The sequence below is a fragment of the Palaemon carinicauda genome, chromosome 25 (assembly GCF_036898095.1).
Source record: "Palaemon carinicauda isolate YSFRI2023 chromosome 25, ASM3689809v2, whole genome shotgun sequence".
Classification (NCBI taxonomy): Eukaryota; Metazoa; Arthropoda; class Malacostraca; order Decapoda; family Palaemonidae; genus Palaemon; species Palaemon carinicauda.
In genome coordinates, this window is record NC_090749.1 from 5,339,423 (window position 1) to 5,367,266 (window position 27,844).

At 39.3% G+C, this 27,844-nt stretch overlaps 1 protein-coding gene across 1 annotated transcript; it reads right to left on the reverse strand.

Moving 5' to 3' along the window:
- Positions 1 to 441: 441 nt before the first annotated feature.
- On the reverse strand, positions 442 to 4,043 carry LOC137618627 (uncharacterized). Its single transcript, XM_068348738.1, has 2 exons — positions 3,150 to 4,043; positions 442 to 630 (listed from the first exon to the last, which is right to left on the reverse strand). Exons 1-2 carry the CDS (start codon positions 4,041 to 4,043, stop codon positions 442 to 444), a joined length of 1,083 nt encoding a protein of 360 aa, XP_068204839.1.
- Positions 4,044 to 27,844: the final 23,801 nt, after the last annotated feature.

Below are 27,844 nucleotides of genomic sequence, written 5' to 3' on the forward strand. Positions count from 1 at the left end.
AACAGGTGCTGTCTGCGAAGGCGATGAAGGGACACACAAGGACGAGGCCAACCTCTCAGTCCTTGGTTTCACTATGGGTGACGGTGGAGGCTCTACAGGAGCTGGAGACGGTCAATCAGGGCTCTTAATTCGTTTGGGAGGGGGAGCAGGCTCTTCCCAAGTAGCTGACAAAGATCGGAAATGCTTCAAGATCTTGATGGATGCAATCTTGCACCCCTTGCATTTGCGTCGAATGTGGTGGATTGGCAATGTCTGGTCCTCGACATCGGTAGCCCAGAGGCCAGCCATGGTGAAAAGCTGGATTCTTTGTTGCTGGAAGGCATTGCAGTCTTCGCAGTCGCAGGTGGAGTCCTTATAAAGGTCCTTACAAGGACGATCATTACGTCCGTAGAGGGGCCATGCCCAGTCCCAAAGGGGGTACACGGATATGGCGGCGAAACTCTACGGTGACCGCAATGAGAATTTTACTTTGAACGGCACCGAGAGTGAGAGCAGTTGCAAGACATTGATGTTGAAGTCAGCATGGGTAGCGGTTGAGTCTGCTCTTTCTAGTCTGGTCTGGTCAAGATTGCCATGCCTGTAGCATGACACAGGCTCTAGTCGCTGGACAGCCCATAAGAGGATATCAATCTGTAAAAGGAGTCAAAATTGCATTGTTGATAGGAAGCGTTGGATTAGCAAGGGGTATCTGGAACAGGAAAAGGTGCAGGATGAGTGATTTAACGAGGGATTTGACAAGGATATAAAATGAAGGGAAGTAACCCGAAAAAGGAGACTCATTTTTAGGTCCACAAAATGAAAAGTTTTAGTTAGAGAAAAAGTGTTGATAGCAGCAAGTCCCAGTAAGTAGAAGAGACTGGGAGAGGAGAGAAGTTTTATCTGCAGTCGGAGAGAAAAGGAGAAAGTTTAAGCAAAAAAGCTTATCCCTGCTCGGTGGTTTGGAACTGGAACTGTTGCGATAATTGCATGGAGGTGGGGGTTTTGGTTAAGGAAAGGATTCAGGTTAAGATTTTAAAAGCAATTGGGATGAGGTTTTCCAAGGACATGGATTTGACTTGCTGTTGCAAGGATTGAGGTGGGTTGGAGGATGTGGATTTAGGAATTGGTGCTGGTTTCGGCTGGGCGATAGTTGCAGGAACAGTTGCAGTGGGAGGCTGTCTCGTCTGGCGAGGAGGTCGCTGGTCTTTGGGTGGCTGGATTGAAGCTGGTTTCTACTGTCTAGGAGAGGAAGTATTCTTCATTGCTGCTATCCTCTTCAGTCGCTCTGGGCAGCACTTATTCCAGGTATGGTGAAGCCTGGAACAGTTAGGGCACTTGGATGTTGTTGGTTTGCCTTCTTTGTGGGCTTTAATGCACCTTCTGTGCAATGGCACTGGCTGCAAATACCACAGACGATGGGGCCTCTACACTCCTTGTGAGGGCCAAAACGTTAGCATCGATAACAGCAAAGGGACTCAGGTGTGTAGTCCTCAATGGGAAATGTTCCACAGACTCCTAGATCCAGTTTGGAGGGAACTGGACCGGTGAAGGTGGCGATGAGTTATCGAACAGGGACGTTGTCCTTGCTCATGCAGCGAACAGCATAGTCAATGTTGCTGCATGAAGTTGCAATGGTGATTGGATACGTGACATGATACCTGGTTATGACAGCTTTCTTCCTGATAAAGGCACGATTCAGCAGCGTTAAAGTTGAGTCTTTCTAGAGGGATCTGGCTGTCTCGAGGTCCTTGGGGTAAATGATCAGATCACCTTGCCTGTTGGCTCTGGCAGTGAGCTGCATGCCAGGCTTTGCAGCCATGGCAGCAACAGAGGCGTAGGAAATTGCGCTGTCCGTGTGTGAAAGCCGAAACTTCGGCAGAGGTTTCTTAGGCTTTGAAGCTGGGATTTTCCCTGCAATGGAAGAGACTTCTTGCATGAGTTTAGTATGGCAATCAGTGCAATTGCAGTCCGTGGAATGGTTCCCCTACTCAGTCTCCATGGCATTGGAGGACTCAGGCACGGCGGTTGAAGGATTTACTGCTACTGCAAACGACTGCTGAGGAGTTGTAGGGACAGACAAAGAAGAGCATGTGCTCTCAGTCCTTGGGGTCCTTAGTGGCAAGGGTGGGGCTGGTACTGGCGCTGGTGGAAGACGTTCAGGGCTTTCCCTTCCCTTTGGAGGGGGTGTAGTCCTTTCCCTGGTAGCTGATTTTGAGGTTCTGTAATACTGAAGAGCCTTGATAGAGACGACTTTGCACCCCTTGCAGCTGCACCTGACATGATGATTTATCAGGGTTTTGTCATCTACGTCCGTGGTGCGAAGGCCAACGGTGTTGAAGAGGTGGGCAAGTCGCTTCTGGTACGACGAACAGCAATCACAGTCTCAATATGTTCATTCGTGGAGATTGCCATGCCTGTCGCATTGCAATCTGTTGGTTGGTTGGTTGGTTTCAGATTGCCATGAAAACATAACACGGGCTCTTGTCGTTGGACAGACCGTAAGAGGATTGGATCTGTAATGAGAACTCCTAAAGGAGCAAAATATGGTGTATTAAAAAGGAGAGTTTGGATTGGAAAGAGTCTGGAACAGGAAAAAGGATGCAGGATGAGGGATTAAAGGATGTAGGGTGAGGGATGAAGGAGGGGTTTAACAAGACATGGAAAGGGGCAGAAAGTAACCCGAAAAAGGGGATTCCTTTTTAGATCCACGAAAGAAAGGTTTTAGTTAGAGAAAAAAGTATTGATAGTAGCAAGTCCCAGTAAGTAGGAGAGACTGGGAGAGGAGAGAAGGATTATCAGTAGGAGAGAATAGGAGTAGGTTTAAGCAAAGAGGCTTATCCCTGCTCTGTGGCTGGTAACTGGAATTGCTGCACTAGTTGCAGGAAGGTGGAGGTTGAGGATAAGGAAAGGACTCTGGTAAGGATCTGGAAGGTGATAGGTATGAAGTCTTGCAAGGTGAGAGACTCAATTACTTGAGCCAAGGTTTGGGAAGGGAATGAGGATGAGGGTCGTTGCTGGTTCTTATGAGGAGCAGTTGCAGGTCGGTGCTGATCCTTATGAGGAACAGTTGCTGGTCGGTGGTGGTCCTTATGAGGAGCAGTTGCATGTTGGCGCTGATCCTTATGAGGAACAGTTGCTGGTCGGTGCTGGTCCTTACGAGGAGCAGTTGCAGGTCGTTGTCTGTCCTTATTAGGAGCAGTTGCAGGTGCAGACGCAGGAGCAGTAGCTGGCTGATGCGGTCTTCTCTGAAGAGGAGTTCTCTGGTCTTTTGGTGGTTGCATTGGAGCTGGTTTCTTTTGGTTTAGAGAGAATGTATTCTTCATAGCTGCTATCTTCTTGAGACATTCTGGGCAGCACTTATTCCAAGCATGGTGTGGCCTGGAAAAATTGGGGCACTTAGATGTGGTGTGTCGTCCTTCTTTGTGGACCTCAATGCACACTTCTGTCCAATGTCGCTGGCTGCAGACACCGCATATGATGGGGCCTCTGCATTCTTCTTTATCATGTCCAAAGCGTTGGCATCTATAACATCGAAGGAGCTCAGGTGTATATTCTTCGATGGGGAAAGTTCCCCAGACTTCTAAGTCCAGTTTGGAAGGAACTGGAACTATAAAGGTGGCAATGAGACGTCGAACTAGAACGTTGTATTTGCTTGTGCCGCAAACAGCACAGCCAATGTTGTTGCACGATGCTGCAATGGAGAGAGGCATCGACACATGATACTTGGTAATGACAGTTTTCTTCTTGATAAAAGCAGGATCCAGCAGCGTTAAAGTGGGGTCTTCCTGAAGGAGTCTGGGTGTCTCAATGTCCTTTGAGTAGATGATAAGGTCACCTTTCCTGTTGGGTCTTGCAGTGAGTTGCATGCCTGGCTTAGCAGCCATGGCAGCAACAGAGGCATAAGAGAGCTCGTTGTTCATTTGTGAAAGCCGAAACTTAGGCAGAGGCTTCTTTGGCTGTGTAGTTGGGATGTTCTCTGTAATGGCAGTGGCTTCTAGCAGGAGTGTTGTAAGGCAATCTGTGCAGTTGGAGCCCGTGGAGTGGGCCCCCTGTTCGGTCTCCATGGCATTGGAGGACTCAGGCTCGTAGGTTGAAGGGATGACTGCTGGTGCAATTGACTGCTGAGAAATTGTAGGGACAGACAAGGATGAGTCTGTGCACTCAGTCCTTAGAGTTACAAGTGGCGATGGTAGGGCTGGTACTGCAGCTGGTGAAGGGGTTTACGGAGTCTTTCTTTTCTTGGGAGGGGGTATGGTCCCTTCCTTGGCAGCTGTTTCCGTAGTTTTCCTGACTTTTCCGATGTTCATAAGCTTGGTGGATGCATCCTTGCATCTCTCACATCTGCATCTGATATGGTGATTATATACAGTTGGGTCGATTTCGAAGGTGGTATTGCTGACAATGGTGTCAAAGATCAAGGCACGTCGCTACAGGTATGCTGTACAACAGTCGCAGTCACAGGCCAGACTGTTAAAATAGTCCTCATAGTGTCTGCTGTCTTCAGGATAAAAATTCCATCCCCGTTTTCCCAAATGAAAAACGGACATTGTGGCAAAACTCTACGGGGATCGCAGTGAAACTTTCATCCTGAGAGGTTGTCCAGGTGATGAACGTCGTATATGCTCCCAATGGTTATCCAGACGATGAGCAATGTTGATGATCCCGAGTCGGCAATGGTCCGTATCGGTTGGTTGGTTATTTGGTGAAGATTGCCATGCTGGTAGCATGACACGGGCTCTTGTTCTAGACAGCCTGTAAGAGGATAGCAATCTGGAATGAGAACTCCTAAAGGAGCAAAAATTGGTGTATTAAAAAGAAAAGGTTGGATTTAAAAGAGTCTGGAACAGGACAAAGGATGCAGAATGAGGGATAAAAGGATGCAGGATGAGGGATGAAGGAAGGATTTGACAAGACATGGAAAAGGGCAGAAAGTAACCCAAAAAAAGGGGACTCCTTTTTAGGTCCACGAAAGAAAAGTTTTAGTTAGAGAAAAAGTATTGATAGCAGTAAGTCCCAGTAAGTAAGAGAGACTGGGAGAGGAGAGAAGGAATTTCAGTAAGAGAGAATAGGATTAGGTTTAAGCAAAGAGGCTTATCCCTGCTCTGTGGCTGGAAACTGGAGTTGCAGGAAAGTGGAGGTCGAGGATAAGGATAGGACTCTGGTAAGGAATTGGAAGGGTATAGGTATGAGATCTTACAAGGTGAGAGACTCAATTTCTTGATCCAAGGTTTGGGAAGGGAATGGGGATGAGGGTCGTTGCTGGTCCTTATGAGGAGCAGTTGCAGGTCGGTGCTGATCCTTATGAGGAACAGTTGCTGGTCCATATGAGGAGTAGTTGTAGGTCGGTGCTGGTTCTTATGAGGAGCAGTTGCAGGTCGTTGCTGGTCCTTATTAGGAGCAGTTGCAGGTGCAGACGCAGGAGCATTAGCTGGCTGAAGGTGTCTTCTCTGGCGAGGAGTTCTCTAGTCTTTCGATGGGGGGATTGGAGCTGGTTTCTTTTGGTTTGGAGAGGATGTATTTGTCATAGCTGCTATCCTCTTGAGATGTTCTGGTCAGCGCTTATTCCAAGCGTGGTGTGGCCTGGAACAATTAGGACACTTAGATGTGGTGTGTCGTCCTTCTTTGTAGGCCTTAATGCACACTTCTGTGCAATGTCGCTGGCTGCAGACACTGCAGATGATGGGGCCTCTGCCTTCTTTTTTGTGATGTCCATAGCGTAGGTATCTATAGCATCGAAGGGGCTCAGTTGTATATTCTTCAATGGGGAAAGTTCCCCAGACTGTAAGTCCAGTTTGGAAGGAACTAGACCTATAAAGGTGGCAATGAGACGTTGAACTGGAATGTCATCTTTGCTTGTGCAGCGAACAGCACAGTCAATGTTGCTGCACGACGTTACAATGAAGATAGGCATCGACACAGGATACCTAGTGATGACAGCTTTCTTCTTGATAAAAGCAGGATACATCAGTGTTAAAGTGGGGTCTTCCTGAAGGAATCTGGCTGTCTCAACGTCCTTGGGGTAGATGATAAGATCACCTTTCCTGTTGGGTCCAGCAGTGAGTTGCATACCTGGCTTAGCAGCCATGGCAGCAACAGAGGCATAGGAGACCTCATTGTCTATTTGTGAAAAAAGAAACTTCGGCAGAGGCTTCATTGGATGTGTAGCTTGAATGTTCTCTGTAATGGCAGTGGCTTCTTGCAGGAGTGTTGTAAGGCAATCTGTGCAGTTGCAGTCCGTTGAGTGGGCCCCCTGTTCAGTCTCCATGGCATTGGAGGACTCAGGATCGTAGGTTGAAGGGATGACTGCTGGTGCAATTGACTGCTGAGAAGTTGTAGGGATAGGCATGTACGAGTCACAAGTGGCGATGATAGGGATGGTACTGGAGCTGGTGAAGGGCTTTAAGGATTCTTTATTTTCTTGGAAGGGTGTTTAGTTGTTTTGGCTAACTAGATAAAGCATGCGGGATGAACAACAACATCGTAACATGACGCCTCTGGTCAAGGCACAGCTCCGCCACAAAACATAAGATTTAAGCATAAAAAATCGTTACTTTAGATCCAGAGCTTATTTAAACAATTCAAGAAATTGGTACTCAACTTTCCAGAAGAACGCGAGGCTGAAGATTGCGACATGAGGCAACGAAATAGTGAACACTGGGAAAAACAATCCATGCGGGAACGCTACAAAATACGTAATGAAGCGGACAGCTACGGCTGCCGTTTGTTTACGTTGTGAGGTACCGTAACAGTAACGCAGGAGGATAACTTTGCAACGGCTCCTCCTATAACTTGCCACCTTCCCCCTCGAAGCGTAAACGCTATGTGGGGTGCAGATTGCCATGTGGCGTGTCAAGCATACGTCCCCTGTTGATTTACGATATCCTAAAGGGAAACCTTTAGAGTACTCGCGCCAGAAGTTAGAATTCTGCGAAACCTTTAGTTTAATTCTCTGGGAATATCTACTGTAGTCAAATATACCCTCAAGAAGCTACTGAAGGAACCTTCAGTGTATGATTCGTCTCCAATTGATCTACTTGTAAGGCTAGGTTTTCACTATGTTTCCGGCAGTCCCGGCAACCCCGTTTCGGGCCACTGTGAACAAAATGGGATGGACGGGAAAAAACGTTATACAAGTCTGTGGAACAGGATTGGCAAACGTGACAGGCCCTGACTGCCCTGGGTACCGGCTCAAAATTTTAAACTGTCAAAAAATTCACACCGACAGTCCAAGTGCAGATCGAAAACTTAGTAGACCGTAGTAAAACGGGGTAAACGCAACAAAAAGTAACATAACGTACCAGGACGTAGTTAGCCTTATCAAAACTTGAAGGCATTCCATAGCGTAACGGGAAGCATGTATATAGGATCCTTTTGTTATTAATTACTATACTCACCTAGATTTCTCAATTTCTATATTTCTGTTTTTTCTTATGGTCATTCTTCCGCTTCTTTTGAAAGAACACATGCTCGTTATGAATAGTAATGATAATGAATTGATGACAGGTAATTGATTGTATTTATTTATACTAATCTGGAAATTAGTTTCCTTGATTAAAGAAAAGCCTAAGTGTTTTATTAATCAATAAAATATCACTATAACTTTACTGACGTCATAATTTTTATCTATTGAATTCCAGTCCATATAAAAACCTATTATACAAAAAAATATCAAATTAAGCACCAGGAATCTAAATAAACAATTCGTGAAAAGTTGAAGCTTTCTTGGAGGAGACTGAATCATTTTTATGGCAAAAAATTTAACATGACTATTAGGCTTTATGATAAAATGGTGATTCTAAATAACCAAACCTGTCAATCACAGAAAATTCTTGGCGAAATAAAATATACTGCATTTACACTATATAGCGATTTAATTTGCTTCACAAAATACCGTTCCTCAGCAAAATAATAAATCCTTATGGATTAAATGCCATAAAAAAGATATAAAATGGCTACTACACCTGTAACAAAAAGTTCTCGAAGCTTTATTGAATAAGTCTTAAATATCTCTGGAGTCAATCTCAAATAGTTCTGGAATGAAGAAACATCTTCATTGTGGAATTCTCTTACGATAAATCTTGAGTAATGGCCTAGTCTCAGCCGCCTATCTTCTGACAACCATTCGCGCACCCACATCAATCGTTGCCTTTTCATTCTCCTTCTCACCAGCCGCTCTCTAGCTCTCCCTCTCTGACCTCGGATTTGACGAAGAGATTGTATATATAAACGGAGCAAACAGGCAAAAACAAAATCGTCATCTTTGGAATCCATGATGTTGTCTTGTCAAAGGTTAGATGAAATTATTAATGATCCTTGGGAGGCCCTCGTTTTTATACCGTGGCCACAAACGTGCTCCAAAGCTGCCCGACATCCACGTTTCGTCCGTTGAAAGCCTTGGCAAAACAGTAAATACGTGTCTGACCCTGATCAGAACGGCAAAATGTTAGGCACCCAATCTGAACGTGAAAGACCTTATTTGAACGTGACAGGCCTGTGGGGGATGCAGGCCAAACTGTATTGTGCCTGTGAGCCTCCGGGGGAAGTCCCTCCCCCTCTTCCCACGGCATGTCGCGGACACCGTGGTAGATCGCAAGAAAACTTAGAATGCCGTAACAAACCTTGAATATGGAGGAAAAAATGGCAAAAAGTACATGTTGCGCTATGTTTTGAGAAAACGGGGCTGCCGGGGTCGCCGGAAACATACTAAAAATCTAGCATAAGGAATAATATTTACTTTGAAGTATAAAAAAACCTTATTAAGATTCTTTTTTAAGGAAACCTCTCGCCTACATCGATGTAGTCAGTTATTACAAAATGACTTCAATATTAGTAATAGATGTAAAATCTCTCTTTTGTTGTTTACAATTGGCTATAAACTGAATCTCTTTTCTTTCCTCTCAGTCTTGTGAAACCTTCAAGTTGACTCCAGAGGGAAAATTAACGCCTCTTATTTTGACTTACATCATTGCACAAGGAATCACTTAATTCTTCTCAGTTAGAGATATTTATATTAACAGATCCAATGTGAACTTATTTCTTAATAAATACAAATTTATTTCAATGCTGCCTTTCAAGATATAAATCAAACAAAAACTTTATCTCTAAGAAACGTGTGTATGGTTAGCAAACAGTGTTTGTTGCACATCTCAGGTTTGTTGAATGTGATAGTGTTGGCGCTCTACTTCTCCAAGCCAGGAATTCGGAAATCGGGCCATGGAGGTTTTCCTGGAATCATTTCCCACACATTAATTTAACTTCTAATTCTTAGTGGTCTTTTGAACCTGATCTTGTTGTATGATGCCTTGCAGAATAAATGTGTGAAACCTTAACTGATGACTTTATGTACGCCACCTAGCGGCTAATAAAGTAGTTGATTTCCTGTCCTCTAAGTTTCATGTTTGTCTTCAGTTCCTGGCTCCCCTAAAAATGTAATATGGTGGCAGCGAGTGAGTGATTTACACGCCAAACGAACTATCAATGTGTGAATAAGATCCCAGCCATCTTTCTCAACGACTTAGAGGCCCTGCTATCACGCCTAGCCACTGTGGCAGACCATCAACCACCCCAGATCCTGGACCACGCAAGTTTTATGGATGCCGCCATCTTAAAAAACCTGAACACTTGAATTCAGTGACCTTTCTATACTTAATTTTACCAGTGAACTGAGACATTCTTAGTCCCTGAAGATGAGGGATGATGACCCAGGTGCGGTAGGGGGCAACCCAATATATGTATTCACAAATGACTTGATGGGCATAAAGCCACCCAGCTTTGATTGGCAAGGTTCCAACTTGCCACATTCATTCAAAACTTTCAGAAGATATTGCGAACTGATCCTTGCTACTCCCATCTACACTCGCAAACAGGGGCCAGAGATAGTAAACTACATACTCCTCTGGATGGAGACTCAAGCGGTAGAGATTTTTGACAACTGGACTCACCTCACGGATGAGCAACGTTCCAGTTCGACCGGTGTGTGGGAAGCGTTTGTTAACTACTTCGAGCCAAGTCAAACTTCAGGCTCGTCCGTTTCCAGCTGCATGAACTTATACAGCGGCAGGAAGAGCTGATTGACAGCTATATCAACCGCCTCAAGGTGCAGGCTTAACGATGCCATTTTGAAGGAAACAGCCTGGAAGATAACATCATTGACCAGGTTATCAAAGGTACAGCACATGTCGCAGTAAGAAAAAAGCTCTTGGACCAAGATCCAAAACAACTCACGCTTGACAAAGCAATAATCTTGCGAGAACTTTTGAGGCAACGCAAGCCCAGCTACAATAATTGGGGCACGTCAACAAATCCATCGACTCCCTTCAGAAGGCGAAGTCAAGACACAAGAGCCATCCGAAAGCAAAAACCTGTTTTTTCTGTGGCGAAAAACCTCATGACCGCAAGGACAGTCCCGTCGTAGACGATATGTGTAAACTGTGTTCAAAAACGGGTCACTGGGCAAAGGCTTGTCAAAACACTAAGCGAGCCCGTTCTATGTCTATTGTACGCTCCAAACCTCAGAACAGCCGATCGCAGTCAAGCGCAAATGCGAACCAATCACACCCAAAGTTGCAACAGCAATTCGACCGTCAAGTTAGCGCCGTGAATACGTACAACCTGAGCAGTGACTTTGAAAGCATGTCTTTCAACGCAGTGAACAATGATGCCAACAGATCGGAAGTTTAGGCATCGCTAAAAATCAAGCCGTACCCTGATCGCACGACAAACTTGTGCGGGAAGGTCGACACTGGTACGCAGAGTAACATCCTTCCACTCAGGACATTTAATAACATATTTTCTCACTATGTCAACTCGGATGGCATCCCGACATCTACAATTCCGTCCAAGACGACGCTCACCGCCTACAACGGAACCGTCATCCACCAGCACGGTACCCTCCTGCTGCCGTGCAAATTTGCCGAAAATAAATGGCCGAACTGTGAATTCTATGTGGCCGAGACCGATGGATCTGTTATTTTTGGTCTACCCATGTGCACGAAACTCTGTCTAGTCACGCTTAACTGTGCCGTTACTCAATCCGACAGTAGTGTGCATTATACCTCATTGGAACACATGAAAAGACACTTCCCTGACTGGTTCGAGGGTATCGGTAAATTCAGTTTTGAGCAGAAACTAACTCTGAAGGATGATGCAAACCCAGTTAGACACCCGCCGAGACGAGCGCCCATTCAACTATGCGAGCAGATCATAAGCGAACTCGATCGTATGGTGGGTCTTGAAGTAATCCGTCCCGTAGCGGAACCCATCGATTGGGTGTCCAATATTACATATGTGACAAAACCCTATGGATCTCTCAGAATATGCTTGGATCCAAAAGACCTCAACAGTGCTTTAAGGAGAGGTCAACACCACACGCCGACTGTGGATGAACTAACACATGTTTTTGCTGATGGAACACTTTTCAGCTAGCTCGATGCAAAGCATGGCTACTGGTGCATCCCACTCGACCATGACAGCCAGCTGCTGACCACATTCAACAGCCCATTCGGGAGGTACTGCTTCCAAAGGCTCCCCTTTTGACTCAACGTAAGTCCGGATCTGTTTCAGCGAGCGATGGAAGAGATCTTGCAAGGGCTACCCGGCGTTGTGTTGATTGCGGACGATATTATTGTATACGCATCCACACCAGCAGAGCATTCCGAGAGACTAACCACACTTTTCAATCAAGCTAGAGAGAGAGGACTCGTGTTCAACCCCGCGAAATGAGCGATATCCGTGTCAGAGGTAAAATTCTTTGGCAACATCTATTCCAAAAGTGGAGTCCGACCTGACCCAGTCAAGGTCCAAGCCATCGCTCAGCTCAAAGCGCCGACTTCCATCAGTGAACTACAATCGTTCCTCGAAATGGCGAACCATCTAGCACCGTTCATACCCAACCTAAGTGACCACACCGCCCCGCTGCGCAAGTTACTTCAAAAGGACATGGATTTCCAGTGGCATCCTAAACACGAAGAAGCCTTCATGTCCGTAAAACAGCTTATCTGCAAAGCAGGATCTCTCACTTACTTTAGCCGGTCAAAGCCGTCATTAATCCAAGTAGATGCAAGTCAAGAAGCCCTTGGTGCGGCACAACTTCAAGATGGCCGACCTATTGCTTTTGCATTGAAAAGTCTTACAGACACCGAAATGCGCTACGCCAACATTGAAAGTGAACTATTGGCATGCGTCTTCGGTGCCGAACGTTTCCATACATACATTTACGGCAAACCATTTGTCATCGAGTCTGATCACAAACCACTCGAAATGATCAGTAAGAAGAACTTAACAGCCGCCCCAGCACGGCTGCAAGGGATGTTCCTGCGTCTTCAGCGCTACGATTACGATATAAAGTACAAACCGGGGAGGGAGATAACTTTGCCCGACAGCTTATCACGACTCCCAAAACACGGCACCGACAAGCCGATAGACTTGAATATCAAAGTGTGCTATGTACAGTTCAGCAACAACAAGTTAGCGGAACTCAGAGGCGAAACAGCTAGTGATGACGAACTCGTACTACTGCAGAAGTATATCATCAGCGGATTTCCCTAGAAGCAGAGAGACTTGCCTGCCAAGAACTGTAAATATTGGCCATATCGCGACTAATTCAGTATCGAAAACGGTCTTACGATCAAGCGTGAACAGCTCATGGTCCCGGAAAGTCTGCGTACACAGTACCTTGAAACTATTTATGAAGGTCACCAAGGTATCACGCGATGTCAGGTCCGTGCGCGGATGTGTTTATTCTGGCCAAGTATTAACCACGATATCGAACAACTCATCAATCAGTGCCAGCAATACCAGACATTCCAAGCCTCACAACCCAAGAAGCCTATGGAAGCCATCACTTCAAACCTCCTGAACCAACCGTGGCACACCCTCGGCATGGACTTGTTTACCGTAAATGACCGGAACTATATGATTATCGCCGACTACTACTCCAAGTTTCCCGTCACTCACCAACTAAGTGTTGACTCAACAAGCAGAACAGTCGCTCAGCTGACTAGCAGCACATTCTCGTTATTCGGTATACCCAGTACGATCATCACTGATAATGGCCAGCAGTTTATCGGATAACCCTTCCAAGATTTGCTCAAATCGTACAACGTTACGCATATAAGCAGCTCCCCGTTACATCTGATATCCCATGGATTTATCGAGCGTGCCATCCGTAGCGTGAAGGCACTTATCATCAAATCTGCAGAGGGTACAGATAGGGCAATGTTAGCCTACCGTACGACACCCCTCAGTCCTCAGCTCCCTTCACCCACGGAGATTCTCTTCCGACGGAAGCTACAAACAACCCTGCCCGCATGCAACCGCACACCTAGCGATAACAAGTTTGATGAATATCAAGCAAGTAGGCAGGAAGCGAGCTAAGAACGATACAATGAACACAACAAGGAGTTGCCTGAACTCCTACCGAACCAACCTATCTTCTACCAGGACACCGCTCGCAAAACGGGGTCTCCCGGTACCGTCATTGGATAAGGCCCAGAGCCAAGATCTTACACCATCAATTGCGACAACACCGGCCGAGCTCTACGTCGAAATTGTGTGCTCTTGCGTCCGCGTCATGTCACATTCTCCGATTCCCCGAGTAGCCCTGCTTGACTCGGAAACACCACTGAGGATGACGCATGGCCAACAGAACCGCAAACTCTTCCCGAGACAACAAAAGCTCAGACCATCCCTGCTGGAAATGTCACCACACCGTCTAAGGTTTCGCCAGCTCGAACTCGAGGCTGAACATCAGCAACCAATCAACAACCAACCCGCCACTCTAACAGACTGACGAAACCTACCCAACGACTTATCACACAAATATAAATGTGTAGGCACTGAGCTATTTATATTGATGGCAGAATAAACCATCATTGATAGCCAGTCAGCTGGCATGGGCAGTCTACCCCATCCAACCAGTAAATACTATGTTTTTTTTTACTATACAAGAATTGTGTACTGATTGAACTTTTGACCTCAATATGTCTTACCCATAAATCATGATCATTTTCCTTTGTCAAATGAATCTAGAAAGTATTAACTAAGGTACACAAAAACTTACCGATAATATTTTGAACTGAGACCCTATAAACCACATTCAGTTAATTTGTACTCTCCACATAATTCCCCAGAGAATTTTGCATTTGGTTACTATGTCCTTTACATGATACTCTTCCAGAGGTTTTGCATTTCATGGTATTGACAAAGTTTTAATATTTTTGTTCCTTTCCAAGGAAGGGGGGGAGGGTGTTGTATGATGCCTTGTAGAATACATGTGTGAAACCTTAACTGATGACTTTGTGTACGCCACCTAGCGGCTAATAAAGTAGTTGATTTCCTATCCTCTAAGTTTCGTGTTTGTCTTCAGCTCCTGGCTCCCCAAAAAATGTAATAGATCTGACACCACTGATTTATGGAATCATGAAATTTGAAACTTTATAAATTTATTTATAACCTGGTCAAGTCGTCCAAAAATCTCGTACAATGGCCATTTTGGAGAATGATTAAGTCCCTACTTTGATAGGCAAAGAGATGTATTAGGACGTAATGTTTGTGGTATTCTTTAACGAACAAAGGCAAATCTATAACCAATCATTTTTAGCCAGAATGTTCTACCCAGAAGGTGTCCTTGAGCTCTGGTATGGGCGTTTTAGCTATGCAATATACCAATGATTAGTAAAAGGGGTTAGTGTGTTGCTTTCTGTTCCAAACGGTATTGCAATATTGGATGTTTTAACTGACTGATTTGTGTTTAAATAACTCGTTAATTTACTTGCCTCATTAATTTTAGCTTGTAATTACTAACATTTCTGTACCTATTTATAGGTGTGATTACTGTGGAGAATTTTTATGTGAATGGCTGAGTGGGAACTTAGTCCAGGAAAGTCTCCCTATGGCAATTACCCAAAGCTCAACAGGGGAGGATAATGAGCACTTAATGAGCACTTACTCTCGGGACACAAACGCCCTGTTGAGCTTTGGGTAATTGCCATAGGGAGACTTTCCTGGACTAAGTTCCCACTCAGCCATTCACATAAAAATTCTCCACACGAGTGGTCCTTCGAACCGGATCTCTCACCTTTGACTTTTGGGTAATCAAATTAACGTAACCTAGCTTGATTAAGCAATAAATACCTCGCTATACCACACTTACTCACAAACATACAGGCCACGGTACGAAACGGAGCTGCCCAGTCAGGCTCCAATGTCAACCTCGTGCTCCCACTCTCCATCACTAGCCTGTCCCCTTACACAATAACTAACCTAGAATACGTAGAGGTCAAGCAGATGACCAGTGTTAGTGCATAGCTGCTAATTCTACAGCACATCGGTTCCAGTCTTGGGGGCTAGTTGGAGAACTTGGAGGGGGCTGTTGACTCTACAAATTAAGTGCTGTAGGCCTAGTGAGCAAACTGAAGACCGCCACATTTAGGACACGGGCGCTCACAACAGAAAAAAAAAATCTTGTGAGTTCAACTAATGGCCTTTCCCCCTTTAGATAAGTTTCAATTTCTCATAAGTTAAGTTTAGGTATTATTTTGGCATTACATCTTTCGGGCTGCGTGCATGGAAATTAATGTACTCATATTTTTTTGATCTTGGTATTTGCTTGAGGTTACTGACCACATGTTGGGACCTCACAGCAGCCACCGCACAAATTGTTGATCAGAATTTTTTGACTCTTATTTATTCTGTTGAGGTTTAATCCACGAGCTAATTCCGTTTAATGTTTTTAATTTTTTGTGTTGTAAATTCACTTATTCATTTTATCATATGTAAAACTTATAATTGAGTTGCTGATATTTTTTCCAATTTTTAATTTTGTTGTGTTAAAATCATCGAGTTATTTCCATCCCTTTTTCTGTAATAAATCATTTGGAATAGATTACACATTTTGGTATCCTTAACCATTTATGCTATGGGACGGGTCAGAAGTACCCAAGGTGTTGAGAGTAACCTACTCTAAACAGGTAAGTTGGTATCAGCGAGTGTACGCTCTTTTACTTAGTGCTTTGAAGGTGAAGATCCCCATTTAACTTTACTTTATACTTTTATACTCCACTGTTCCCCTTTAAGTATTGTCTCTAATTGCATTAACGTAAGATACCTGTCCAGCATTTCATTGGGGTAGCTGGGACGGAGCCGGAACAGAGCCTGAGAATGAGATGACTATAGACCTGACAAAGCTAGAGTAGGCCATAAATTATTGTTAATCCTACGTGTGGAGTTCTTCGGCCTCTGGACAGTAAAATTTCCCCCTTTTGTATTTAAAGAGTGATGGTTAGTGAATTGTGACAGTAAAGTATTAGCAGGGTGTCTGTGCCCCGAGAGTAAATGCTCATATCCTCCCCTGTTGAACTATATGTAACTGTTATAAGGAGACTTTCCCGGACTAAGTTCCCACTCAGAACACAACATCAAAAAATTCTCCACAATTACCTACAATTATTAACTGTAACAACCAATGAATGCCACTCAATTTTTTGTATGTATTTAAGTTCACATTCCAGACTGTAGGATTTCCTTGGGATTTGCTTTTACCTGGAGCTACAAGAATACGGTTGGTACTTATATAAGCATCATTCAGAACCTACGGATAAAACAAAAATAGTGAACAGAACCCCCCCCCCTCTCTCTCTCTCTCTCTCTCTCTCTCTCTCTCTCTCTCTCTCTCTCTCTCTCTCTCTCTCTCTCTCTAACAGAATTGCAACTGTAAACGAGGAAAAAAATAATGTAAAATAACTATACTTTTTCACAATTTGCTATATTTTCTTTCTCCTTCTACATCTAATATTAAAAATTTGTGAGAGTGTTTTCGTATATATAACTGTTTTGATGGAATCTTCCAACAGAATAGAAGAGCAGATCTTCCTGTTTACCCTGAAACATAATTAGAAATAGATCAAAGGTCATTATAGAATAAGAAGGATTAAAAATTCAACATTTATTAACATATAAACTTAGATAAAGGGATGATATAGAATTACATTTCATTTAGTCCCCCTCGAAAGTCAAGACGGAAACTAAAGAAAACTGTGTTGCAAGTTCTTCTATTTTCTGCAAAATCCATAGAAAATTGCATTAATTAATCATCATTATAGTCAAACGAAAATAAAGTTTTCACGTTTGTATTCTATCTTTCAGTTTCTTTACTTATTAAATACTGATGGAGCAGGAAAGGCTTCCTCCAATCTCAGTGAACAGTTAATATTACACAAATTCCTGACGAGTTTGATCAGATGGAAAATATTTTATCGTCATAATGATGTGTTTCCGAAAATTTGGGCTATTTACCGTTTTAAAAAAATATTTTCTTTGTTAAAATTTTTTTTTGATTAATTTTAATGGAAATCTTTATATAATAAGGCAGATTCAGTAAAAATTCACATAAATAGTTATAGAAAAAGAAATCAGAATTTCAAAAAGAGTCGGATCAAGTTGCTTGTACTTCAGTTTAAGGTAAATTCCAAATATTATCCCTTGTTATTATTGAAAACCCTCTTGACTGAAGGGTTGACAAGACATTGATTCTAATCGTGATTGCTTAGTTCTCTGGCGTATTGGGTAAGTCAAAGAGTATATACTCGTATATGATGCTCAAACTCACTACTTTGTGTAATCTATGATTGTAAGAACCATATATATTTACCCCATAATATGAAATGTAAAATATGTTTTATGTACACTATTGTATCAAATAGTTATTTTATACATTGTAATTGTAAACTAAAGGCTTAATGTATCAATACACTGATTATATAGAAAAAAATGTAAATTATCATAGAAAATATATATAAATGTCAGTGGTTTCTTTAATCACGTGTGAACGAATTAAATCTTGAATGTATTTTTAGAAACTTATCTCGTGAAATATGAAACAGAAGAATATTAATCTTTTATCTAATTCATGAATGAAAAGACCTATACAATGTCACTTTTCACATTTGAATAAAATCAATAATTTGATCTCAATGATTTTATCTGCTATTTTCATCTTGATGTTTTATTATTGATAAAAATTGAAATATCTTGTATTGTACTGAAAGTTTTTAGATCAAAATCTGCCAAAAAGAAATTTCGTTTTTCAATTGTCTGGGTCACTAATACTAGGTTGGCTCCCTGTGAGCTATCAGACAAAATTCTCCCACCATCACCAATCCACAGTTGGCTAGCATGGTGATGAAAACTGTCCAAACCCCAGACATGAATAAGGGTGTGTCCGAGGCCTTTGACCTACAGTGGAGTTGAAACGGCTGTGTTATTCATATATATATATATATATATATATATATATATATATATATATATATATATATATATATATATATATATATATATATATATATATATATATATATATATATATATATATATATATATATATATATATATATATATATATATATATATATATATATATATATATATATATATATATATATATATATATATCATGGACTTAAATAAAGTATTTGTAATTATATACCTCTTTCAGTATCAAAAACTCACAAGTTAGTTTACACAACACAGTCAGACGTTGGCGAAGAAGACACAGAGAAGAATGACAATTTTCTTTTTCGTTATTCGAATTGTCTCTGTTGATTACGAAGAGGATAAGATCATCAAATGACATTAGAGCCAAACATCTTTTAGCATATTACTAGTACTCATTAAATGGTTTAAATCTGTAATGAATAATGCTTATCTCCATCCAAGGAAAGTGAATTTGCCAGCGCTGCCCCAAGCTCGTCCCATCAACCTTAACTATGTTGATGATTGTTACCTGAGTCAGTTGTACAGGGTTATTCCTTATCAAACATGTGTTCTAATCAAGAAAGGAAATGTTAATCACTTTTATAAGTAACCTCCGATAATATATGAGAAATTCAATCAATTATCTAATAAAAAAATCTAGGTATAATAAGGCAACGACTGTTTGACACATGGGGTCGTCAAAGCATTGACTACATTGGGTGTGATAAGGTGCCTCTGACTCCATCTATTGGCAGTAACGTGAAATTCGTTACGATTTACGGTATGCGACAGAGTCTGCGTTATGCCTTTCGTAATGTAACACACAGGTTTTTCTACGTACTTCCTACTAATGACGCATTTTATACAATGAAACATATTATTTATCGTATATTTTCATAAAAATTCAACAGAAAGGTGCAACAAATAACTGTTTAATCACTTAATTGTCTCGCCGATTTAGGTACATGTGGCAACTGTTTGGCAACCCTCCCCCCCAATCCCCAAATGTAATTGAAATAACGATTGTTTGTTAAGGAAATACATATAATATTTACTGATAGTTTGCAATTTTTTAAGGCGAATTAAGTTGTGCTCAGACAACAAGGAACCACAATTTAGTACTCTACTGCTAAGGCCATCTATTGGCCATTGAAATAAACATTGCGTAGAGCTCTTGAATCCTTGCTTTCTGGAATCTTCCATGGCGTTATTTCTGTAGAAAATAGCCAGAATAGCCTACTTAACTGGAACTGATATGATTTATACTTACCACACATATTTTCTACCTAAGTATCAATCTATCACCCTTTCCAGTTGTATAGAATCATTCACATGAATGGAACAAGGGACATGTGCTGCCATCTTTTGACAAGAAGTAGGAACACTCGGATTCTATCAAAGTTTGAGGTTACTAGAACATGATTTTATAGTTTTTTTTTTTTTTTTTTTTGTAATTAGTATATCAAAAATTCATAATTCCAACATTACTATTTTACTTCACATTTTTAGGATAATATATATTACAAAAATATACAGAGAAGATCCCAATTTTCAAAAAGAAAATAGTTGGAATTTAGCCACAGAATTAAGATACCCAAATTAAACCATAATATATTTCCATTCGGCAGTAAATACGTTATCAGTTAATCATAATCCCAATTATAGATATCAATCCTCTACATTATAGTGTGTTTTATTACAAACCCATCTAATGTTTGTGCAATGCTTCGCAGTTATTAGTCTGCATGAAAATTCCATGTATTGGGCGAGTGAGTTCCAACCCTGACCTCAATACGAGTTCATGGCCTAACAAAGAAGCAAATCCTATTGAACAATTTGTAAATAACTTTAAACACAAAGAACTGTATTTACTGATTGTGTGAATCTGCAATAGCGTACTTATTATTGTAAGCTGGTTAACCATTCACTTACCATTAATGACTGACGTTGCAGTAACACATAGATATTATCTGCCTCTGATCCACATAAGATGAAATCTTGAAAATGTTCAAGGCGATACGAGGACATTGTGGAGATTTGTGTCTTTGAATATTGAATAAAGAAATGGGTGTTATTCTCCCATATTCATCGTTCAGAGATCAAAAGAATTCAGGCTTTATTCAGGAGACCAGAGAAACAACTTACATGTTTTCTCATATTCATTTGCCTTGTCCTAATTTTTTCTTCTCTCGTTATGTAAATTGATAATCAGTGAATTAAAGCAATGCCCAGCAGTGTATCTGATCTATTTGATGAAAGAAAACATTTGGAAACTTGGCAAAGAAAAGACCATTAATCTAAAATCATTTCTTGAGGTAAATGTGAAACTCTCATGAACCTCTGAGAACAAAAGACGAAACAAGACCAGACAGTATACTTGAAAGTAGAAAATATCTGCCACGAGACTTTACACTGAAGACCCTCACTGAAGTCCTCAGCTCCTATAAACGAAAAGGGTTTACCAATGGACAAAAATCCCTGCATTGAACCTTAGCCTCCTGTTGTAAGATGGAATGGTTCATGATATACAAGGCAGCCTAAAGAGTTAACTTACACATCAGTAATTATGTTATCTTAGTAAGAATAAAGCATGGAAATAAAACAGTTGAAATAAAATGTATAAAATAAAATTTTAGCTCACAATACTTAAAGAAACTTACTAATAAAATTATCACTTTCTGGATACATGAACTTGTCTAGATTTGTAGATGATATCTCAACGATTATAAACCGTTAAAAGGCTACAATTTATTTTACATATCTTAGTGTGTATGCTTAGTTTTATATGCACATAAATATACGCACACCACACAATAGTACCGTATGGATGGATCCAACAATTCCTCAAAGCCCAAGAAATTAATTATGAAATTTATATGTTGCTCAAATTATCAATGGATTTCTTTATGTTTGGTATTTTCCTGAGACAATTGCTAAGTAGTGAAAGAAAGGTTCTAAGTCATACTTTCTCTTCTACACATTAGATAGAGAATTCAACCCAAAAATCAACAAATGGTTTTAGCAGAATACATAAGTAACAAAAAATTAGTTGTGACATTTCTCCACATCAAAACGTGTGCAGCTTTTGGACGACCAATATCTCTGAGCAAATCACGCACAGAAACAATAAATAATAATTGTAAATAAACAATGTGGTCATTATTTTATTCTTTTCATGTTGGTAAGTTTTTGGGATGGGCAAAATACCCAAAATAGGCGAAGGAATTTTCATTGCAGGACAAAAGTACATCAGGTCAACAAAAATTTAATTTTGGGCGTCCAATAAAGTATTTGTATTTATGTATATCTTTCAGTATCAAAAACTCCTATAAACGTATTCATCGTCATATATATATATGTTGATATATATATATATATATATATATATATATATATATATATATATATATATATATATATATATATATATATATATATATATATATATATATATATATATATATATATATATATATATGCACATCAGTAGCAGCAAAGCATATTTGCATATTATGTACAATAATCGCACATACATGTGAATGGAGTCTCACATTCGAAAGATTAATTCCACAACGGTAGTTTTTACTTGAAGCACATAATCTTTAAGCAAAATACAAAGTACCCTCCACTTCAGTCTGGTCTATATTAAGTAATGATTATTTTCCCTTAATAAATCTTGCAGATCTCTTTGCATACAAATGGGTCAAATTTGTATTTTTTTTTTAAATTGTCATCTATGATGTTATTTAACTGAATCAGTTTATACATTGCCTATTAACTGTGATTTTCATCTCTAGCGTGAAAAAACTGTGCATTGTAATCTTGAGTATATCTGACATATCGGAAAGAGAATTGAACAACATGAGATAAGTATCACTTGGGGTATGCGAATTAATGTAGCTGCCAGAAACGACCTGATGAGAATAGATGGGTCAGAGATATTGCAGTGATGCTGCCAGCCTTCCCAAAGCAAAGGTTCAGCTCCATGGTTATTCCATGAAATTCTAACGATCCTCCTTTCGTCTAAGAAACCAATTCCGTTATAGATAATTAGCCAAATGTTATTGATTGTAGCAAAGGTGGAATAAAGCTTGGGTCCTGCAACCTCATCCCAAAAGGTTTACAAGAAATAAGGAGAAAATACTTGGTGAGAAACATATTTTGAAGTAGGCGACAGGGACACATTCAACAGGACAGCTTCAAAAGGATTAATTCATTGATAGATTTGGACTTTTTTGGCATCCTACCATCGAAGGTCATTGACGACGTCAATATCTGTTATTATAAATAAAGAATAAAAGGAAATTCAATTTCAAACCATAAGAGTGAAGATGTCTTCATAAATGTTAGATAGCATTCTAAATCAAAGATAAAAATTCTGCATATCACGAAATCTATAAGGTTCTCATTTACGAAATTTACGGGTTTTTAGTTCCGGGTACATCAAAGTTCATTTTCCATTTGACCTTATCGATAATCTTGCGATGAAGTTTAGGTCTACGTTTTTCTTGCCTCATTTCAGCCACTTCCTTCTTGCATGTTCATCTTTCTTTAGATGAACACTTTTAGAAACATCACTTAAACTCACTTAAAGTTAAGGAAAGAAAAAACCCTCTCCAACATTTATCTGGAGGAGATGGGTAGGAGGAATACTTATATGACTCTTGGCTATAAGACCTAGCACAGGGGTCAGGAGGCCATTCATCGCCGTGGTGAAACTGGGCGTTGCTTATTTTTTTCCCCTATTCACAAAAGGGATTAACAATTACAGCAAAAATTTTCAGAATAAGTTGAAAATTGTTCTGAAATTTTAACGTAAAAAAATATACTGCAGACGATGAAATAATCCCTCCAACTTTGCTCACCAAAAAAGAAAGTTTTCTTCCAAAGAAAAAGTAGAGAAAATTCATTTCACATACTGCGTAATTTCGTTCGAGGCAATTCTCATTAACATCACTTAAGAACTCTTGAACATTTGGTAATGGGATAATGACAATGTTCTCTTCTTTTGACATGTAATTACTGGTAATGCGAGACATGAAAGGAAAAACACTTTAACCCTGGATAGGTACGGTGGGTCGTTTGCGACCCCGAGCGTCAAAAAAAAACAGGTTTTTCTCACGTGACTCACCCCTGTGACTGAATTTGTGGGTGATCGACCTGCAGGAGGTGTCTCCCCTACACGCTCTAGTAGTGTCCAGATGTGCATTGCTGTAGCTGTACTCCTTCCCCAATTTCTGAGACGCGTCGGGGTCGTTCGCGTCCGAGTTTACCCTTCTGAGGTAGTTTGCATAATTATCAAAGTTATTACGTATTATGAAATTGTCGTAGAATGGTGCAACTTGTATAGGTTATCAGTTGTGGAAAGTCTTGGTGGATTGTTTGGCTACCATGTGCATGTTTTTTTTTTTAGTTAAAATGTCGTTCATCACCACGAGGACCATTTTACCGCGAGTGCCCCTTTTTCATTTTTTTTCATTTTTCTGCCAAGTCATTTTTCCGTAAGATATTGCCAAATAGTGTCGTAAAACTTTTGCTTGTTTAGTGTTGGAAAGTGTGTCTAGATGATCTGGCTACCCATGCATGACTTTGTTTTTGTCAGATACGACGTAGTTATTGGTATATTGGGTATTTAACTGCGGTTACCAATTTCTGTTTTTTTTCAATATTTGTAAAAATTACTACGTAGTAAGGAATTGCCGTATATTATTCATTTTTTTTTCATGTTTATGTGTTAGAAAGTGTGCCTTGATGGTTGGGCTAACACGTGCATGTCTTTTTTTTTATCTGAGATGTCGTATATTAGAATGTCGGGCATTTTACCGCGAGTGTCCCTTTTTAATTTTTTTTAATTTTTTTGCCAAGTCATTTTTCCGTAAGATATTGCGAAATAGTGTCGTAAAACTTTTGCTTTTTTAATGTTGGAAAGTGTGTCTAGATGATCTGGCTACCCATGCGTGATTTTGTTTTTGTCAGATACGACGTAGTTATTGGTATATTGGGTATTTAACTGCGGTTGCCAATTTCTGTTTTTTTTTCAATATTTGTAAAAATTTACTACGTAGTAAGGAATTGCCGTATATTATTGATTTTTTTTTCATGTTTATGTGTTAGAAAGTGTGCCTTGATGGTTGGGCTAACACGTGCATGTCTTTTTTTTTTATCTGAGATGCCGTATATTAGAATGTTGGGCATTTTTCCGCGAGTGCCCCTTTTTATTTGTTTTGCATTTTTTTGCTTAGTCATGTTACCGTAAGGAATTGGCAAGTAGTGTCGCAAAACTTATATTTTTATAGTGTTGGAAAGTGTTTCTAGATGATCTGGCTACCCATGCCTATTTTTTTTTAGCCAGATATGGCGTATATATAAGTATGTGTTCGATTTTCCTGTGATTGCCATTTTTTCGTTTTTTCCCATTTCTTTCAAAATTACTACGTACTAAGGAACTATCACAGAGTAATATTTCATTTATATGTTTATTTGTCGGAAAATATGCCTTGATGGTTTGCCTAGCACGTGGCTGAAATTTTTTTTTTCTGAAATGCCGTATATTAGAATGGCCATTTTTCCACGAGTGCCCCTTCTTATTTGTTTTGCATTTTTTTTGCTTAGTCATGTTACCGTAAGGAATTGGCAAGTAGTGTCGCAAAACTTATATTTTTATAGTGTTGGAAAGTGTTTCTAGATGATCTGGCTACCCATGCCTATCTTTTTTTTAGCCAGATATGGCGTATATATAGGTATGTGTTCGATTTTCCGGTGATTGCCATTTTTTCGTTTTTTCCCAATTCTTTCAAAATTACTACGTACTAAGGAACTATCACAGAGTAATGATTCCTCTAGATGTTTATTTGTCGGAAAATTTTGTTTACTTTTTTTTTGATTGAATATCATCAAATTTTTTTAGCTAAAATATTGTTTTACATTTTTTTTTTCGATTTTATTTCCCTTCAAAAAAATTTTTTTGGGTCAGAATTTTAATTTTATAGTCGTAAAATAATCGACAATTATCCAGCAACCCACCATACAATTTTTATGCATATCCAATAATAATTAGATTAGTAAATAACACCGAAATTGACATACCCTTCCTACATTTCAAGTGGCAGATTAGGGAGTCTGAGTCAGTGTGGTTGGCGGCCATTTTGTGGACATATCCGAAGCGTAAGCTGCCCTATCTATATATATTCTTGTTCCTTATAGAATTTGTGATATTTTGGTATATTTTTACCTGCATAAATATCATATTATATATTAAATATATGTATTTTTTTACGAAATTTCCAAGTACTCAAAAAATTACCTTTAGATATGGCCCCTGATATAAATGTAATTTACAAAATAATGAAGATTTTTTTACATATTTCTATTTTAGGATAACATATGTTTATTCCCTAAAAAAATTAGCCACTTCCTATTTCATTTGGGTACCCAAAAAAATTCATGAAATTTGGACAATTTTTTTTGGCCAAAAAAAGTTACCCTTTTTTTCTCATTTCAGATCTTCACCTCCATGGGTCTGACTTCATCCAAAATACATCAAGATGTGTCCTAAACATTCAAGAATCAATTCCTAAAAGGATTTGTGTATATATGAATAAACTTTTTTTTTATGAATTTTTATGTCAGGTCTTTTTTTTTTCTACTTAATTTTTTAAAATATTTATAATAAATAGTTTTTCTGCAGATGAGTAGTATTTATCTTTACAGTTGTTTTAAGCATTCATTGAAGTTTTTTTTGGCAAAAGAAAAAAGGAGGTTACTGCAAAAACTGATTTTTCAAGAATTTTTTTTGGCGTCGGGGTCGTTCGCGTCCGAGTATACCCTTAAAGGGGTGTCCGAGGACCGTACCTATCCAGGGTTAAAGCAATTAGTCTTTTTTGTTGTTAGAGTTTCCACAGGTTATATTCGTTGACTTGGAAGTTGGGATCCAACTGGATGCATGTGCATGGAGTTCGTATAAAACATGTTTGTGTGTGTGTGTGTGTGTGTATGTGTAATATTAGTCTAACTGCCTTTCTTCCCTTAAGGAATGAAGCTAATTGTAACCGGAATTATATTCTACTACAACGATGTAGTTTATCCCTGGCTTTGAAAGCCAATTAAATCTAATCTCCTTAGGAGGTGAGATCATGATTGGTTGACCATCCATTACTTGTGGGTATTATGACTGATGACTGGGAAGACTCCAATCAAAGGATCTAATCCGATTAGGAGAGTTCTCGAGATTGGAATAGCAATGTAGATCAGTGCTATCGTTACAAAACAATAACAAATAGAAAAACTTTCGAAAACTGTCTTTTATACAAAGCAAATATTAGTCAGCAAAATCCTCCAATTAATAAAATATATTAAAAGCGTAATGATAAATACGTTTAATGTAAATATAATGTGATTTAAAACTTGTATTGAAAAGTATTCATGACTACATATATTTTCAATTTAAAATATATTTAGAAAAAAATAAAAATTTCTTCAATTGTAAATACACTATATAAAATTAAAATAAAAATAAAAGTCAGCAAAATCCTCTCTTGAATAAGAAAGTTTTTTTCACTTCAGAGGAAAAGAGAAAAAATATTAGATTTCACCAGGAAACCTTTCGTAAAGGAAATATTGCTATAACGCAGTGTCTAGTCACATTGAATCAAAATCCTCATTATCAGTATTATCATTATAGTTATTATTATTACTAAAGCCAAAGTAACTTGATAGCCTCTAAAATTGATCAATTGTTGTGTAAGCTTATGGTGTTTTTACCATATATATATATATATATATATATATATATATATATATATATATATATATATATATATATATATATATATATATATATATATATATATATATATATATATATATATATATATATATATCTCTTAACACGTATATTCGGATGGGAAAATTGTCATAGTTAAACAGTACAATTTTTTTTTTCGTTTAAATTATATACAAAATGTGGGTTAATTATTAATGTTTTGCGATCAATTCTCGATCCATTTGAAAAATCCCAACCGTTGAACTAACTACTTTTGTGGAGTTCTCCAATGGACATATATCTGAATTCGTTCGATTCTAAATTGATGTTCTGAAAGAAGAAAAAGTCAAGTCTCGCATTTTGTTTCTTATACAGAAAATCTGACTTTTGGACGACATATGATCAAGAGCTAATTCATGACACTTACTTTTCACATTTGATTATTCCTAATAAATTAACAAAAGTGAATTCCATCTTCCTTTTAGTCAAATTCATTGAATCCTAAAAGCACAGAGACATCTTTTGCTTGAGGGTACACTCAGGCACACTAATCTAACTTATTTCTTTTCCTCTTATTTTAGTAAAAAAAATTATAGTTTATATATGAAATAATTATTTCAATGTTGTTACCGTTCTTGAAATGTTTTGTTTCAATTGGTAATCCTTTTCTTTTTTCTCTTCCTTATTGGGCTATTTTCCCTGTTGGAACCCCTTGGGCTTTCAACATGATGCTTTTCCAGCTAGGGTTGTAGCTTAACACGTAATAATAATAATAATAATAATGATAATAATAATAATAATAATAATAATAATAATAATAATAATAATAATAATAATAACCGTCCCGGCTAT